At 43.4% G+C, this 19,108-nt stretch overlaps 1 protein-coding gene across 1 annotated transcript in view; it reads right to left on the bottom strand.

Annotated features, from left to right (window-relative positions):
- MTHFD1 (methylenetetrahydrofolate dehydrogenase, cyclohydrolase and formyltetrahydrofolate synthetase 1) overlaps window positions 1–19,108 on the bottom strand; it is a 101,850-nt gene that overhangs the window by 71,716 nt on the left and 11,026 nt on the right. Inside the window, exons 3-8 of the mRNA XM_089687497.1 lie at window positions 18,212–18,271; window positions 16,755–16,808; window positions 16,166–16,302; window positions 10,814–10,914; window positions 9,664–9,800; window positions 5,591–5,702 (exon numbers count right to left, since the gene is read on the bottom strand). Of these exons, the coding sequence (XP_089543623.1) occupies window positions 5,591–5,702; window positions 9,664–9,800; window positions 10,814–10,914; window positions 16,166–16,302; window positions 16,755–16,808; window positions 18,212–18,271 (601 nt within the window). The remainder of the gene's footprint in view (window positions 1–5,590; window positions 5,703–9,663; window positions 9,801–10,813; window positions 10,915–16,165; window positions 16,303–16,754; window positions 16,809–18,211; window positions 18,272–19,108) is intronic.

The following is a 19,108-nucleotide window of genomic DNA, read 5'->3' as shown; positions in this document are numbered from 1 at the left end:
ATCTTTGCACTGCAGAAAGGCACACGCTACCAGCTTTAGCTGCCTGGGGATTTTTTTTTTTTCTGTGCAGCCGTTCTTTTGACATACACACCTCTGTCACACTGCATTGTTAGGCAACACTTATTTCCCTATCAGCAGCTCAACTTTCAAAGTCACCTTCATTGCCTCCGGCAGCCTGCTCACTGGACAATAAATCAAGTGTAAAAGAAGTGCAGGCATTTCAAAACGGCGCTGCGTTACTTTAACTGACAATTGTGCAGTCATGAAACTCTGTACATAAATTCATTTTATTTTATTTTTTCCCCACAAATAGAGCTTTCCTTCGGTGGTATTTGATCACCTGTGCATTTAATTTTTGCGTTATAAACTAGTGGTGCACTCAAATGAAAATTCTGGTGCCGAAACCGAAAATTCAAAATGCACTTGGCCGAAAACCAAAACACATTATAGAGAAATACACAGCAGCATGTGCTTGCTGGCAGGAGAGAGACCTTGTGTTTACACACAGGTCTCTCCCCTGTCGGTTTTACTTGACGATCGCCAGGTGCCAGCGGGGAATCTTTGGCTGGGACCCAGTGATTGACATGCCTGGCTGCCAATAGTGGCACCGGTAGGGTGGCACACGCCCTCTATCTGGAAATGTAAATCACATACACACATATATATATATATATATATATATATATACACACATATACATACACACACACACACACACACACACACGTGATTTTGTGCAGCCCTGCAGCAGTACTTCTAGTAGAGGAAGACAGGCAAGTGGTTAAAAAGAGAAGTATGGGATTTTTTTTTTCCCCAAACCATACTTGCCTAGGTGGATGTAGCATCAGTCAGATGCTGCATCTGTCCCCCGCCGGCTCGAAGGGTGTTAACTCAGCGATCACACGACCGCTGATCACTGTGTTCTCACTGCCACTGTAAGCAGAGAGTAACGGTCAGTCAACGCTGTCTGCTTTGAGCAAAAACCACCCCCCACGCTCACTAGAGCACTGAGCTGTGGAGGGGGAGGGAGAGGCTGGCTCGGGCTCTCAGTGGCTGGCTGAGAGGTTGAGCTGGGTGTTGCTCCAGACTCCGTCGTGGATACCAACCATATGGTCGCAATCCTTCCACAGCCTGGACCGGCTCTGTGACATGAGCAAAAAGCAGGCTTCAGTCCACTGTCAGCAGAAAATGGGTCACAGGAGTGCAGAACAAACTGCACTCCCGTGATCCATAGGGGTAAAGCTGAAGAAGCTTTAGCTGTCCTTCTCTAATAAAATAAATATGAAAAAAAAAAAAAAAAACACCACATGACCCCCACTGCCTTGCATACACACACGAATACAAAGCACGGATAGGTCACATGTTTATACAATCAGCAACTGCATATTGGGTATTGCTGCAACATCAGAAAGGAAAAGCAATTATTCTAGGGCCATAATTCACATAAAGTTGGACATGTTTGGCATCCATCTACTCGACGCAACCCAATCTTATTTTTTTTACAAAAATATTGTGTTTGCCCACAGAAAAAAAAAGACTTTTAGTGTATTTTTGCCAATAAAAACAAACTTGAAAAAACAGTTGTGCAAATATCATGCAATAAAATAAAAAAAAATGCAACTGCCACCATTTTATCTGGTAGGGTCTCTGCTTTAGAAAACAAATGTTTGAGGGGTTCAGGAAATCTTCTTGCAAACCATGCAAATTTTAGACATTTGAGAAAATTTAAATTTCTCCAGATACAAAGTGGTTAAAACAAGTCCAGATAGCACTCTTCTCAACACACAAAGGCACAGAGCAAAATCAGCAAGGTGAAATTACTAAAAACTTTACAGCACCAGATATCCAGACTCAAAAGTCAACATTATATACAGTCTTCCTTAAAAACCCTCCATCCAAAATGGGATTACATTTGCAATCCCCCAGTGTACAACTGTACCATCTACTGCAATGCCCAGTTGTGCAGTAGACAACTGGTACAGTGTTTTTGCTCCCTGTGTTAAAGGAACCTTAGAGCCACTTCAAACAGTTGCTTGAGCCACAGTTTACAGCAAATTCCCCACCTCCACCACCCACCATAACGTTTACCACTGCAGCCAGACAGCTCACAAAGTGAATACAAGTGCTTGGCTCGTGGCTTCGCGTGCAGCATTTCAAAACAAAATTTGCCCTTTGCTGATGCCGCTCTACCGCCCCCCTGAAAAGCGATCCACTACACATTGCTTTTCAGACTGTAGGACACCCTCCTATGTGACAAAGCCCTTACTTCTTCAGTTAGAGGAAGTAAACTGTCAAAAAACAGAAACACAGGATACATTATGGAAAATAAAGCCACCAAAGCTCTTCCAACATGTATTTCTATGGTGCCAAAGGTATGAATATGCACATAAAATATCTCCACTTTAGACCAGTTATCTGCTGACCTGTATTCGTGTCCTGAATGTTCTCCATGTCACCTTAATGGCCAGTGATCTGCAGCCCAAACAGGTCCTACACTGCTTCCTGGCTGGTTGAATAGGACCAGTCACCACACACCTCACTCTACAGAGCTCCGTATCCAAAGAATAAGAACTTCCAGCCCAACTACTGTAAAACACAACTTTACATTCTCATAAAGACACGCAACCTTGAGTTTAAATTTGACACCTAGTTGTAAAACAAAAACTGTATCCAACATACAAGCGACACCTTCTTATTGATCACATCTTATCTATAGGAGGACTTTAGTCTTTCTTGGCAAGCTGATGAATTGAAGCACCCTACTAAACCCACTCACTAATACAAGTTTTTTTTTTTTGTTTTTTTTTACTACTAGACATCAGAAAAGCACATAACATAGATGTTCCATTACATAGCCATGCCCATAAAACCTGGTTACAAAAAGACCATCATTCAGGAATGCAGTCTCACTAATAATTATACTAGTAGGCATCAAAGACAAGAAAAATGAGCCTATTACACGTATTTACCTCCCGGTCTAGCAAAGCATTTTTTGGGTTTTAACAATTAAAATGAGCTAAGAAACCTTATACACAAAGATAAATCAAGAAAATCAAGTGTAAGCATTGCTAAAGCCATTAGGGTGTGACAGCACTGTACTTCAGACCAACAAGGGGTCCAATTCATCCCACCCTTCCCAAAGATTCCTCAGGCAGCCGATTCACCCTCCAGAGTTGCTGAGTAGACTTCCCAACGAAAACCAAACCTTCCTACATTATGTGGGGCAACCAAGAGCTTCATATGTCACCCTATAAAGTGGAAGGTCAGCATTAATCTCTTCTACATCACCAACGTTAGAGTCTTCGTAAATCCACCTCCAAGCAATACTAACATGGTTTCAGGAGACTTACCTACCCCTAACCTTAATCAAACCCTTAGGCATCAACAGCAAGGCTCCTACTTTCCATTCATCATACATCTGCATCAGAGGCTCGTCATCAACTCTGAGGAAAGGGATTAGTCCCCGAAACGCGTCAGTCATTCGACCGCACTGACACTGAGAACACCATGCCTGCCGTTGTGGCCATTGTCATTTTTCTATGCTTATTAGATACATGCTTCGTCTGTGAGTATGTTTTTATTATCTCATTCCTACAATAAACCTTGGATAATGCACTAGGTGTGTGCGCCACCTGTTTTCTCTCTATCCAGTGGCTGATTTCCCCATCTGAGGAGGGCTGCACCCTTGAAGCATTTCCTTTGGTTGTCGCTGTCCTGGTACCCTTGGCTTCCCTTTTGGCTGTGCATATCCTGAGGCGCGGGAGAGTACATACGATATCCGGTTCTTAATCAAACCCTTATAAGACCCCCTTGTCAGGCCATTTGTCTTCTGATAAGATATGTGCATGCCCGTTGCCTTGATTCAGATAAAGCACTAAGTGAGTTTACCACATTTTTCAGCTACAGAACCAGTGTAATTGAAGTGTTGATTTTAAAGGGATGCGGTGGCAACTCACTAGTACATTTGGCACTTACTGCTTCCCCTTTTCACCATCCACTGGTCACTATTTTTTTTTGGTCAGCCACCAGCCTGCCACCGTGCTGTGGATAATATGAATCCTCACGAAGGAGAGTCCGCAGTAGTACAGGTTGGTCAGTGTAAGTGCTGCCTTAAACTTGATCGATCGGATCGGGTGGGGGGACAAGGACTGTCCTGGTGTGGAGGAGGCAGCAGCGGGAGCATCCTCTGCTCAATCGGGTGGCTCGGATTGCTTTAAACAGAGAACTGACCATCGCCTCAATAAGCCCTGCTGCTTGCCCACAGCAGGGCTAAATGTAAAAATGACAAACACAAAACAAGAAAAAAAAAAAAACATATCCTGCCCAGTGCCCAGAACTGCATTTTCCGGGCATCAGGATTTGAACATTTACAGGAGTATATGTCTGATGTAAATAGCGTAGCTGTATCATCCTGTCTGTAAAGGTTATAGCTGTAGGCAGGTAGATGTGAACCTCCTCACTCCGCTGCTCCTCTGGGACAATGGCTGACCAAAGGTCTCTAGCTCTCCAAACCAGTACATGGAGCTAGGGCCATATAGTATCTAGAGATCAATTTAGCATGATACGGATCCAGTAGAACAGCTTCCAGTTTAATATCATTCAGCTGTACTATACCTCCCCCCAACTGAGCAGTCGCAGCATGACGTATGTGAAAATATTTAAAATGCCATGTCCTCGGGATCCAATTTCACTGAATAAATGCTCAAATGAACAAAAGAGCCCTCCTGTGTACGACTGAACTGACGAGTGTACTTGATCCCATAATGAGCCCAAAATGCACCACCTTTCAGCTCACCAACACACATTTAAAAGTGTACTTGCTATTAATACAAGCCAGTGGCGAGTGGAAATTATGGTGGGGGCGTCTTGATGAGCAGGCTTAGAGCTCAGGCCGGATCTGTCATTGGCACTGGGAGCCGTCAGACTGCTCAATAGCTGAGTGCAAAGCAAGGAGTGTGTGCTGTGCTCTCTGCCTCCCCCTAGAGTGCAGTACCCAGATCTGTGAGTGAACAACAAAGTACGGCAACTTTTTATGGGGGGAGGGGGTTGGGGATGCTGTCTGTGTATGCATGTAGAATTGTACATGCGTCTGTGCACGTGTGTGTGTGTGCGCACGTGTGCGCGCGCGTGTGTTGGTGGCGAGTAACTAAGGCCTGGCTAGTAGCTCAGGACTTGAAATTTTAAGCCCTGAATACAAGGATAAATAAAAATGAAAGTAATCCAGTTACTTGTGATGCTTTATGGAATTTGGAACATTTGCACTTAGCATCCATATTCATCTATTCTACCAGGCGACTGCGGACTATTTATTGGGTACAAAGGGAGTGTCAAATAGTGGTGCACAGATTGCTTTTAGAAAAAAGTACACAAATGTGTGAAAAGTCTACATAAAGTGATTACATTTGTGACTGTTAAAACACTCCTATTAAAATAAATGGAAAATGTAAGACCTCCCACGTGACAGTGCTTGGGACTAGCAGCAAATTGTTAAGCCCCAGCACATCACACGACTGAAGGAATGATGTCCACCCTCTCTTTAGGCTCCAATACCAGCCAACAACATAAATTACAAGCAGCACTCAGTGCTTACCTGATATGTGGTTGATGCCACAATCAATCACAATAGCACCAGGCTTAATCCATTCACCTCTAACCATCTCCGCTCTACCAGCGCCAACGACTAGTATGTCCGCTCTGCTCACCTGTAACAAAGCATATATATATTAAAAAAGAAAAAAAATATATATCAAATCAATAGGGAAAGAAAAGAAAGGAGAGAAGGAAAGGAGAAAAAAAAAAAAGAAAAGAAAAAAATATTTTTTTTTTCTTCTTACATGTATGTGAGAAATGTCTGGATTGGCCAAGGGTCAAGTGTTTAAAGTAGAACTCAATTAGATGAAGTGAGGAAGCAGTATGAACATTCAAGATTGATAACTTCCTTCATCTTGCTTGAGGAGACTGTCAATTTCTGACAAGAACCTGACCTGACCGATAGTTTTAAAGGAATGTCCTTAAAGAGAGGGGAAGTCCTATCGTTGACAACTTTCATGGGAATGGGGTCCCCACAGTGCGATTTATCCTTCTACTCAAGACAGAAACTCTGCCACAACCATTTTCCAAATACTACTAAAAAAAAATGCATAACGGACAATAGTCTTGCGAAGCTATAAAACACATGTAATTTCAAGGATGCGTGATTAGCATCGCCCAACGCCAGAGACATGTAGTTCTGGGCACCGGGAAGGTAGTTTTCATTTACATTTAGCCCCACAGCAGGCAAGCAGCAGAGTTTGTCAGGTGGAAGCATTCGGGCGGCTGCACTGCCACCCAATTGCTTCCAAACATATTAAGAAAGTGTGCCCCCCCCCCTCTCCCATGTACCCCAGGCCCCACTTGACCATCTGCGGGCCCAGGTTGGGAATAGCAGGCACTACCAGTTTAGACCCTGCATGTCTCATTAAATAAAAGCCGTCACCAAAAAAATATAATCACATAGGAAATGAAAAGAAAAAAGTTTTTTTTTTTTCAAATTGTATTTATAAAAAAAAAAAAAAAAAAAAAAAAAAAAAAATTTACACCCAAGCACATAAAATTCCTCCGCTCAAAAAATGTTGAGGTCCTAACAATGAAAGGGCTAAAGGATAAGTTCAAATTTGGGAACATGTTCCATGTTCCACCCCTTTTCAGGGTGGAACATGTAATGTTCCCACTCCTGCAGGGGCTCAGCGATCAGAGCCCTCTGTGTGACAGCAGTACAGGAAGAGGTTCTCCATACCAGCTGTCACTTTTTGAAAAGAGGACAGATGTGCGGGGCTTTTTTTTCTACTGAGATCTGTGAATGAATCAACTACAAGTACCGACATCCACTGCGGATGTCAGCTTGTAGTTCTCAATGAACTACCATGGTGCTTGTTCAGTAAATGCATATTTTTTTAACCTGCAAAAAAATTGCGCATGTATTTTTTTTATGTGAACTTATCCTTTAACAGAGCAGATACCGGAGCTTGATTTGACGGTTCAGCATGCGGTAGTACTGAGCACCCAAGTGCTTCTGTGTGCGAGGGTAACCTGAGAATAACTTTTTTTCTCATTGGGGCCGATGCCTCATTTTCTTGCTCAACGCACATGCTTCCGCCGAGTGTTAAGAGTGCCCGGACGCTCCCCTTTCCCAACAAGCACTCAATCGGTGCTCATCACACTGCAAGGTCTCTCCCCTCCTCCCTGCTAGTCCCAGGGTGCAGTGCTCGAGAGATGCGCAATGTTAAAAAGGTTTAAGTCGCCATAAAACCCCTTTTGTTTTTAAAAGCCTCAGTCATTCCTAAAAGCACCTCAGATTTATATATGGTTTGATTAAAATTAGGACAAATAGATTGTCATGAGGGACAAGTAGATTGGAACCCTGATTTAGTCCCTGGACAAGTAGTTTTTTTTTAAAAAAAAGTTTCCACACTCCTGTGATTTGCAAGCATTGCTCCAAATAACTTTTTTTAAAGCTGAATTCCAGGTATCTTTATTACATACTCACATTGGTCCAGCTTGGCACAACATAGGTATGCCTATCTTATACTGGGGACTACTGCAGTGATAGCCATGATCTTTTGGGTCCCGGTCAGATTTGGTGAAATGACCATGGAAGAGGGTCGCTCACTCAGCACTGCATCTATTTTTACAGTGCCTTTTATTTTTTTTATACTGAAAACAAAGTATTCTTGGATTGGATGAGATGCATGTACCATGTAGAGGCTCCGGTACCATTTTTTTTTTCAGAATCTCCACCTTGTCCAATGAATATGCTTGGTATTCATTGGAAAAGAAAGGCACTATATGAATGGCAGCAAAGCCAAATGAGCAACTCCCTGTGGTCAGTGTGCAGAAAGGAATCTGATCGCACAAAACTTGGGGCTATCACCATAATAGCATTGATTACTACAGTGACTGACACACACACACACACACACACACCATAACCTGCAGTTCAGCTTCAATGGACTAGTTCCTGCTAGACAAGCCTTTGTATAAAACACAGGAGCTCCCTTATAATGCTATCCACTCTCCATTATGCATGGCCCATCTCATTCATAAAAATGGTGACGCCAGCGATGGCCAAAGTTCTACAATTGAGAGGTCATGTACCATGTAGAGGCTCCAGTACCATTTTTTTTGTCATTCAATTCTGTTGATCTCCACCAGCTTCAGAGTCCCGAGACAAGCACATTTGTAAAGCATCACAGTGATAGATAAAATGTGTTTTTTTTCCCCCCTTTTTCCACTTCTGCTCCTCAGGCCATATTAAAATGTCCTAGACAAAGTGGTTATAGCAAGCTCATGGCTGGTGTCATTTTTCAGCAAGCGATTGGCTGTTCAGTAAGTGATCTTTTATTGTGGGCCAGTGCTGCTCAAATCCTCCTGCTCCACCTGGGGGCCCGGGACTGCCATAAGCTATGGTAACTTTGAGAGCACAATTCCCCTGGGACTAACAAACCCGTTTCACAGCTGTCATTACTCAACTACTTTAGTTCTGTATGCAGCTAAATCAACCATAATCTGATTGGTTATCTGCAGTGGAGAGGGGGGGGGGTTATTGCGGGTCTGAAAGAACCCTGACGTCTCCATAAAAAGAACCTGTCACCTGCCTATGCCATCACATAGCACGCTTGATTGTAATAAGAAATTAAATGATAGAAAACAAAATAAAATGTTTTAAAGAATATAAAATTGCAATGACATAAAGAATTTTAAAAATGTTGTCCCCAGAAGAAGTGAATAGGAAATCTCTCCAATACACAGATAGCAGTAAAACCTGACCGGGGTCCGAACTACGCCTCCCATTTTCTCCTAAACTACACAAAAATCAGTTTTGAGCATAGATACAGTTTAAAGGATAAGCCCACCTTTAGGAGCATGTTACACCCATATTTAGGGTGTAACATGCTCCTGTACACCCACCTCCCTTCACCAGCGCTCCCCTCTCAGTGACAGGGGATCCTCTCTTTGCACCCAGGGTCACTTTGTCAACAGCTCGGCTATGTGGGCAAAGCAGATTCCCATGAATGGAAAAAAACAACAAAAAAACCCCAAAAAAAACTACATGTACCATCTTCCACCCCATCAGACGTACTTGTAGTATGAATGGGGTGCAAGCATGCTACTCAGCATGCTGTTCCTTCCATTCAGTCTTCCTCTAGCTTGCCTACTGAAAGCCTATACAGGGATAGGAGCACATAGCTAAAAAGACGACTATTCAGGAGCTGATGTTGTACCCACAATCTGCTGATCACAGGTGCAACGCTCTGCAGGCTCCAGAAAAAACATTATTGCATATTTGGTTTAATCCTCAAAAATATGTACATTTATTTATTTACATTTTTTTGAACAGTGAGCCTTTAATGCTTCCAGGAAGTTTTAATCATCAGTCAAAGTAAAGCAGCCATTGTAAATACAAATTGTTTTCCAGCCCAGTTCACAGGAATGAAAGATCCAAAGAAAAATATCCATAAAAAGTCAATTGGTAAAAAAGTTACAATACAAAAAAGTATGTATGTTACAGCTAAGGAACCATGTTTTATGTGCAAACAGCTGTATAACCCCCCATTATGTAAAAAAGACTTTAGAAATGGTTACACAAGTGATGCAAATGTTTACATGCAATAAAAAGGCACTTACCTCCTCACTCAGTGGATTTGTCTTGGAATGGCAGGTGGTGACTGTAGCATGGTTCCAAAGCAACAGGTCATGCATTGGTGCACCCACAATCTTACTGCGTCCAATGACCACTGCTCGCTTCCCAGCAATCTGAACGCCTAAACATACAAAATACAAAAACTGGTCACAACGCATGGGAAGTGGGAAGAAAAAAAAAAAAAGTCCTTTTATGAAGAAATTTGAATTTTTTTTTTTTTTATTGGTTATGTTTTATAGCAGAAAATAAAAAAATATTGTTTATTTTCAAAATTGTCAGTCTTTTTTTGTTTATAGCACAAAATTAAAAACCACAGAGGTGGTCAAATACTACCAAAAGATTTGTGGGAAATAAAAGGACATAAATGTCATTGGGTGCAGCATTGCATGACTGCGCAATTGTCAGCAACTTTGTAGCCCAAAAAAATGGCCTGGTTAGGAAGGGGGGGGGGGGGGTAAATCTTCCAGAGGGCAAGTGGTTAAACGAAAAATAGTTTGCTCTGTTTTTGTACAAGAAACATATTTTCGTGCTTGTCCCTTCAGATATTGTCGCATAAACTGTGGTGATCAGCTGTTAGAAGCTGTGTACTAACAATCAGATTATTGTAAAATCCCTCCAAGATCGATTTTTTTATGGCTTTTTTTTTTTTAAATTGTACCCAAAATATACTGACACAAAACCTTAAAATAGCCATGTTTCCTTTATTTCTGTTTATTATTTTATCTACAAACACTTGTTTGTTTACATCTTTCTCTCCAGCAAGGAGAGAAAGATAATGCATCTTTCTCTTTATTCAGAGGAGAGTGCCAGGTCCTGATTATCAGTATGAGACACGGGGCTCTTTGTGACAGCCCGGTCTCTGTGCTGGGGAACACATATGTGGCTCCACAGATAAAGGCCCACTTCCATGAGGCCACATATATGCATATGGTCAGCAGGAAGGGGTTAAACATTCGACAAAATGCAGCATGCAGGACTTAAAAATGAACTGCACCTGCAGCGCACTGGCGTAAAGAGTTCCATAGGATTTAGAGGGATATAGTTTTCATGAATTTTTGTTTTTTTTTTAATCACCAAAAGCATATTAAAAACCGATCAGTGAGAAAGGGCCCTTGGTTCTTAAAAACACTCCACCTGTTTGTCGTATGAGATCCAGACATCCTTTGGGAGTACAAGGAATAAAGCAATCTCCAAGATCTCCTCTAGCAAGTTTACCGGCATTTATACTTGTTAACCTGTGGAAAAAAGAAAGACATTAAAATATACTGTATACCAGGGATGTCATCCCAAAATTTGGTAGTCAGGTTCAATATATTCAGATTACACCCCACACAATGGCTATATACATAAGTCTTTCTAGGCACAGCAGTAATACCCACAAAACTCCACTACCTCCCTGCCCTAACAGTCATCTGCCAAACTGCTCTAAGGCGGCATTTAACTTACCACCCAGGTTGGGGTGTTTTGTGTAATAAATGGCCGCAGACGCTAGCCATTCTGAATTCCTCTGAAGGTTCGGAGTCTGCCAGGGCATGTTGGTGGGTTCCCTGGCCACCACAATGCAAACCATCCCAAGTGTTCATCCAGGAGCAAGCCACAGGTAGTTTAGATAAGGTGGCAAGAGAAATCTTAGCTAGAGAAAGAAAACTCCTGCTTCAGTCTGGGTTCACGTGTGTGGGCCGGTTTGCAAGGGGATATCAAGCCCTGTCTGCTGCAACTTCATTCAGCAGTTCAGGTGCAAATTGTTAAAATGTATGAGATTGGAAATCAAAAATGAACAGGGATGAAAATTGTACCGGACTCTTTTTGAAAATCGCACTGCGGCCGACCCACACATATGTAAACCGACTCCATAGAAAAATCTTTTGGTTTGCATGTCATGCCACAGGGACTGAGTGCCAACAGACCAGGAGCATGTGTGTCTGAACTGCTAAAACCAGGTATGAGAGTCCAAAGCTAGGCTTAATTACATGATTCAAACACAAAAATGCAACAAAAAATACACAATGCGTTTCAGGGGCTTAGTCACTCCCCCGTCATCAGGGCATATGCATGCCTAAATCTCATAAGGCTGTACATGACTGAAATGCAACAACAGTTTTATACTATACAGCACAGTGCCTTGAAAAAGTACCCCTTGAAATTTTCCACATTGTCATATTACAACCAAAAATGTAAATGTATTTTATTGGGATTTTATGTGAGACTAGCACAAAGTGGCACATAATTGTGAAGTGGAAGGAAAATGAAATGGTTTAACATTTTTTTTACAAATATAGTGGTGTGCATTTGTATTCAGCCACCTTTACTCCGACACCCCTAACTAAAATCTAGCGGAACCAATTGCCTTCACAAGTCACCCAATTAGTAAAGCAGTATAAATATATCTGTTCTGTGAAGCCCTCAGAGGTTTGTTAGAGAACATTAGTGAACAAACAGCATCATGAAGGCCAAGGAACACACCAGACAGGCAAGGGATAAAGTTGTGGAGAAGTTTAAAGCAGGGTTAGGTTATAAAAAAAAATATCCCAAGCTTTGAACATCTCGGAGCACTGTTCAATCCATTTGAAAATGGAGAGAGAATGGCAAAACTGCAAACCTACCAAGACATGGCCGTCCACTTAAAACGGACAGCCTGGCTAAAGAGCATTAATCAGAGAAGCAGCCAAGAGGCCCATGGAAACTCTGGAGGAGCTGCAGCGATCCACAGGTCAAGTGGGAGAATCTGTCCACAGGACAACTATTAGTCGGAGCCAAATACAGTGCAATCTTAGTAGAAAACCTGTTAGAGTCTGCAAAAGACTTGAGACTGGGGTGGAGGTTCACCTTCCAGCAGGAGAACGACCCTAAACATACAGCCAGAGCTACAATGGAATGATTTAGATCAAAGCATATTCCTGTGTTAGAATGGCCCAGTCAAAAGTCCAGACCTAAACCCAAATGAGAATCTGTGTCTTGTAAATTGCTGTTCACAGATGCTCTCCATCCAATCTGACAGAACTTGAGCTTTCCTGACGGCTCCATGTCAGCACAGCTGGGTGAGGCCATTTGCCACTGGTGTTGGACTTTCTCTCATCAGAAACCTTCAGTCATCCTGTTGCACTATGGCATCTTACTCTGAAAAGTTTCTCGTGGCGATATCAGCCAGAAGAGTCTCGGAACTAGCAGCCTTAGGGTTTAAAGAACTCTTTCTTTCGTACTATCCATATAGGGTCATGCTTAGACAAATGCTAGGATTCGTACCCAAAAGTTGCCTCCAGGTTTCACATAATGCAAGATATTGCACTCCCGATGCTCCTTTCGGAAAATTCCAAGGACCCAAATCCCCTGGATTTTGGGCACTCATTGAGAGACTTTGTAGACGCTACTTCTGAGCTCAGGAAAACAGATCATCTTTTCACCATCCCTAACGGTGCACAGATAAGCTCAAGAGCTTCTAGTAGAGTTATCACTACCCTGGGTGGAGCCTAGCCGGTGACGTCACGCCGTTCCGTACCTCGTGGAGGCCGGCGGCCATCTTTGACTCTGGGATACCCTGTGAGTGACCTGTTTTTATTCTGCAATAAAGGCTTTTTGGAACATACTACACTATCAGTGTTTTTTGGGGTGGGCTTTATGGTCAAGCCCCCCCCCTCTCTTAAGGTGGATATCTTATATGAGTGCCCTGGGTGAGGAGTCTGGATCAGTGTTACTAAGTGTCTCTGGATGTCTAGAATCCCCCTGCTGGCCAAGGAAAGGTGTATCCCCATCAGAGTGACAGCTTGCCAGATGATCCATACAGTTTCAGCTTTCTAGGACCAGGAGTGGTCTGACAACTCAAATGCGCATATTATGCGCTTTCTGGTGAGTGCATAATATTAGACACCTTTCAGCACGGAGTCAACCACCTCTGCACGGTTTACTGGGACTATTGTATTATGTTATGAGGACACTTCTCAATCACCACTAAGCACCAGTAGCCCATCACTTATTACCCTATATGTTAATTTATATTAACCTTTTGTAGCGCTGCATGTGTTATTATTATTTTAGTGTGAAGGTTTGGGGTTTGTGCCTTTCATGCTAGCTGCTTGTCATCCATCTCCAAGCGCTCGTTAATTATTCTCTTAGAGGTTTGCATGTGCCTGAGGGGGTCTCAGTGCATTCTACCTCATGGGCAGCAGTGGGCAGAGTCTCCCCGGAAACAATCTGCGAAGCGGCTACATGGTCTTCTGTTCATACCTTCATGACTCATTGTATAGAACCTACGTCTGACTACTGCCGATTTTGGCAGGGGTGTCTTGGCCTCTGCTTCCAGTCGAAATTAAATTGGCTTTGCATTACCCTCCTGTGTGTGGCTAGTTAAATCCCAGCTGTGCTGACATGGAGCCGTCAGGAAAATTACAGTATGTATTTGAATTCAATTTTCCATTTTCCTGACAAGCTCCATTGCAGCTCAAATCCCACCCAGTTTAGTCGTAAGAGTTACAGAACGCCTAGGATGAGGTGGGTCAAAAATTTGAGTTATGTCTTGATCAGGCAGGGGGTGGGCGGGCCTCGCCCAGCTGTGCTGCCATGCAGCTCGTCGGGAAAAGAAAATTGCAGTATTTGAATTAAATTTTCCATTATTTTGCAAAGAATAGGCAAAAATTTATCTCTAGATGTGCAAAGCTGGAAGAGACATCCCAAAAAAGACTTGCAGCTGTAATTGCAGCAAAAGGAGGTTCTACAAAAGTACTGACTCAGGGGAGTGGAATACAAATACACACCACACTTTTTAGATATGTGCAAAAAATTTTGAAAACCATTTATCATTTTCCTTCCACTTCACAATTATGTGCCACTTTGTGTTTGTCTATCACAGGGGTCTGCAAACTATGGTCCTCCAGGTGTTGAACTGAAAGTCCCATGAGGCCTTGCAAGACTGACTGCCACAGGCAAGGTTCCCAGGGGCAGAGGCATGATGGGACTTGTAGTACTTCAACAGCTGGAGGGTCATAGTTTGGAGACACCTGGTCTATCACATAAAATCCCAATAGAATACATTTACGTTTTTGGTTGTAACAAGACAAAATGTGGAAACCATCATCCTGGGGTTGTTGACCTCCGCAGTGCTCAGTGGTTCCTCCAGTAGTGGTGTGGAGGTGGGCTGGAAGTGAAGGAAACCACCAAGTGCAGTGAAGGAAACAGCAGTTGTGCCACTTAAGAGGAGGATTTCTTTACAATGAAGTGGTGTCCAGAGGCGCAAGCAGCAGGAAAAGTATGCTTTATTATTTTACAGGTACAGCTCGTTATGAGTCTCATATAAAAGGTAGAATCTAGGGTTGCTGGGACACCTATATTTTTTTTTTAACACGCAAACTCTTATTAAGAGAAGAATACATGTAGTCACATCATACATCCAACAGAGGCGAAGACAAAACATTTGGCAAAAAGGAATTATTAGTATACAAACTAGAAACACTTGCCATGGCCAAGGAAAATAAAACATACAGAGTTCAGCTAACATGGTACCTCTACCACAAGGAGAAATTAACATCACATGAAAGGGGCAAAAATAAACCACAATCACACATCCTCCTCCTCACCACAGGTGAACGTGGAGTCAAGCCATTTATCCCAAATTTTATGGTATTTAGCGGGGTATCCTCTATGCATATAAATAACCTTCTTATATGGTAATGTACTGTTTATTGCAGCGACCCACTGCGGAAATGTAGGTGTTAGTGCTTGAAGCCAAGCACGAGCAATCAATCTGGCCTTAAAAAGAGTTTCCTGTAAGAAAATGGTTTGAAATATGTTGGTTTCCGAGCTAAGAAGACCAAGTAAACATCGCTTAGGGCATAGAGTAAGGGGGAGCCCATTTTGACATGGAGAAACCGGACCACCGGAATCCAATAGCCCTGAATGAGAAGACAAGACTATATGAGATGAAAAAAGGTACCGTCGGAGGCCCCATATTTAGACCAGAGTGGACTGTATCATGGTCCGTATCTAGATAATCAAAGGGGCGTTAGATAGGTTCTATGTAGTATATATAGCTGGGTGAGGTGGCCCGACAATTTCGGGGAGACCAACTTATTTGAGGACAATACCTCCTCCCACATTTCAACATCCAGCTCCCCCACGTCCACCTACCAATGGGTTTTGAGTCGATATGCCAATGTCGATGCAGGGGGTAGAATAATAGCATTGTAGAATGCGGATGTAAGTTTTTTGGACTCCGTACCCAGAATCACATCCATAAGATATATAGAGTCCAGTTGCGGGACGGAGTCACCAAATTGGGCATGCAGCACATGGCGAAGCTGGAGATAGCGGAAGAGCATAAAGTTCAAATTCCGATTTAAGGTCTGGGACACCTGTATTTTCACCCAATTTGTGCTTAACATAATCAAGAATCCCTAGCTCTAACTAGCAGGCTGTGCTGCAAAGCAGAGCCAGGGAGCACCAAGTGCCCATCTACATAACCCACAACAATAAAACAAGTGTGACAACAGAACTCACCCATCAACATCCTTGGCTGGTGAAACTGCATTGGTGACCTTTTCTGTGTCTATTTTGTGATCTGAATCCAGAGGCAGCTGAACAATCAGACCATGTAACTCCGGGTTCTCATTAATCAACTTTATCTTAGTTAGCACCTAAAACGACACAATGATTATCAGACTTTTACATGTCCTGAATATTACCCCCCACCCCCTATATACCTTCCCTGGGTCCATTTGTCCTGAATTTTACCCCCCCATCCCTTCCTCAGCCTCTGCCTGTCCAAAGTATATTACGCCCCCATCCCTTCCCCAGCCTCTCCCTGTCCTGAATATTACCCACCCAACATACCTTCCCCAGCCTCTGCCTGTCCTGATTATTACACCCCCCACCCCTTCCCAGGTTCCACCTGTTCCAATTACCCCCAACCCTTCCCAGCCTTCACCTATTCTGAATATTACCCCAATTCCTTCCCAGCTTCCGCCTGCTCTGATTACCCCCATCCCTTCCCAGCCTCCGTCTGTCCTAAATATTACCCCCATCACTTCCCAGCCTCCACGTGTCCTGCATATTACCACTGATTGAGTTTTCCCCATGTTCCTCTTACCTCTACCTCAGTTGCAGTTCTTGGTAACTTGACATGATTAGCATTAATTCCAATCTTGAAGAAAAATTAAAAAGTATATATGAAGACACCAATTTATGACGACATTGTCAGTAAACTCTTAAAGAGAAAGTGTTTTTTTTCAGGACGCATATATTTTATGTTTATCAAGTGGACCTTATTCTTAATATACCATAATGAGCAGCAACTATCATTTTCCAAAAAAGCTCCACCTTGTTATAAGCGGTCATTGTGTTTAAGTCCAGTGACTACACACAAACATTTAATAAAACCACAACAAATTAGATATCTCTCTCTGCTCCTATGTCTATATATTTATCAGCTGTTAATCACAAAAAAAAAAGTTTCAAAAATGATTGATTGCGATCTGCCTTGACCCATCTGGTCTTTTTTGCAATAAAATCTTTTTGAAAATGCAGCATGTAGAAGTCAGCAGCTACGAAAAAAATTTTAGCTGCTGTTAAAAAAACAGCCACTCACCTTTCCCACGATCCCGCATTGCCCCCGCCGCAGCCCGTTTCACTGGCCGTCCTGTATTCCAGGCGCCGGCATCTTCAGTGTGGGCACCCGGCTGTGACAGCTTGTGGCCTCACAGCCGGGTGCCCACTGCGCATGTGCGAGTAGCGCTGCGCTTCCTGAATGGCCTCATCATCTTCTGGGACCTGTCAAGTGTCCCACAAGACTTTGGGGAGGGAGAGTAGGACGACAACTTCCATTTCCGATTGCCTACGCGATCGCAGTGGAAGTTGGAGCGGGTACCTGTTTTTCCCCCCCGCTCTCCGAAGGTGCCAATCCTTAATGGGGAGCAGGGGACCAATCTTTAAAGCAAAACTTCCCCTGTTGGGTGGAACTCCGCTTTAACCATTATAAAGTTTGCCAGATGTCTTTAAGCCCAACACAAAGCATGAGCCAATTATACAGATTATTGCTCATCATACCAATGAGAAATAAAGTTTCGAAGTTTATGCATTTCCTTGAGAGGACTAAGTTTAAAAGAACATGCATCCCACATACCTGCAGCAGTATGAAATTACCCGCAGCTATACCTGAAACCGGAGCCACTCTGATCAGCAATGCTCAGACAACTCTGGTAATATCAAAGCTTGCCACTCTTTTCACCTGTCACACATTTCTATTGGTGTATCTCTGAGGGGCTGCCCCCCTGGCCAAAAGAAAAGTGCAAGAGGCAAGATAGCTACACTACCAGAAGTGCCAAATCTTTGTCAATCAGAAAGGCCCGGCAGTCGGCATACTGCTGCAGAGCTAGAATATTCATTTATTATATGGCACCAGATGCAAAGTCAAAGTGGTTTTGCTTGTGTTGGGAAACCACCCTGACCATTTTATTTTTCCCATTCAGATACGGTTTAAGGGAAAACTCCATTTCCCCTTTTGTACAGAGACTCTAGATTGGAGAAAGTGAAGTCAAGCTTTGTTACCTCTGCAGCAGCTTTCAGTTTCATGCTGATGTACAGATTGGAATCTTCTCGGTCTCCAACCTATAAAAGAAAGAAAAAGTGGTGATATCTTTAAGGTGTGGCCCCGGTGCCCATTAACCACTTGCCTACCAGGCACTTATACCCCCTTCCTTACCAGGCCAATTTTCAGCTTTCAGCGCTGCCGCACTTTGATTGACAATTGCGCGGTCATGCAACATTGTACCCATATGAAATTTTGATCATTTTTTTCTCACAAATAGAGCTTTCTTTTGGTGGTATTTAATCGCCACTGGGCGCTTTACTTTTTGCGCTATAAATTAAAAATGTGCAAAAAATTTGAAAAAAAAAAAAAAAGTTTGTTTCTTTTATAAAATTTTTCAAACAGGTATTTTTTCTCCTTCACTGATTTGCGTTGATGAGGCGGCACTGATGGGCACTGATAGGCGGCACTGATGGGCACTGATAGGCGGCACTAAAGGGCACTGATAGGCGGCACTAATGAGGTGGCACGGATAGGCGGCACTGATAGACAGCACTAATTAGGGGTCACGGATAGGCGGCACGGATATGCAGCACTGATAGGTGACACTGATGATGGGTACTGATAGACGGCACTGACTGGCATCACTTCTGGGCACTGACTGGCGGCACTGACTGGCACAACCCCTGGGCACTGACTGGTGGCACTGACTGGCAGCACTGCTGGGCTGCACTGGTGGGTGGCACTGGTGGGCGGCACAGGTGGGTGGGCACAGGTGGGTGGCACTGGTGGGTGGGCACAGGTGGGTGGCACTTCTGGGCACAGGTAGGTGGCACTGCAGAGTGGCACAGGTGGGGGCACTGCTGGGCACAGGTGGGGGCACTGCTGGGAACGGGTGGGCGGGGCTAGTGGGCGCA

The sequence above is a fragment of the Staurois parvus genome, unplaced genomic scaffold (genome assembly GCF_062004578.1).
Source record: "Staurois parvus isolate SC_StPar_1 unplaced genomic scaffold, SC_StPar_1.0 ptg000426l, whole genome shotgun sequence".
Taxonomy (NCBI): Eukaryota; Metazoa; Chordata; class Amphibia; order Anura; family Ranidae; genus Staurois; species Staurois parvus.
This window is presented reverse-complemented; position numbering and strand designations above follow the sequence as displayed.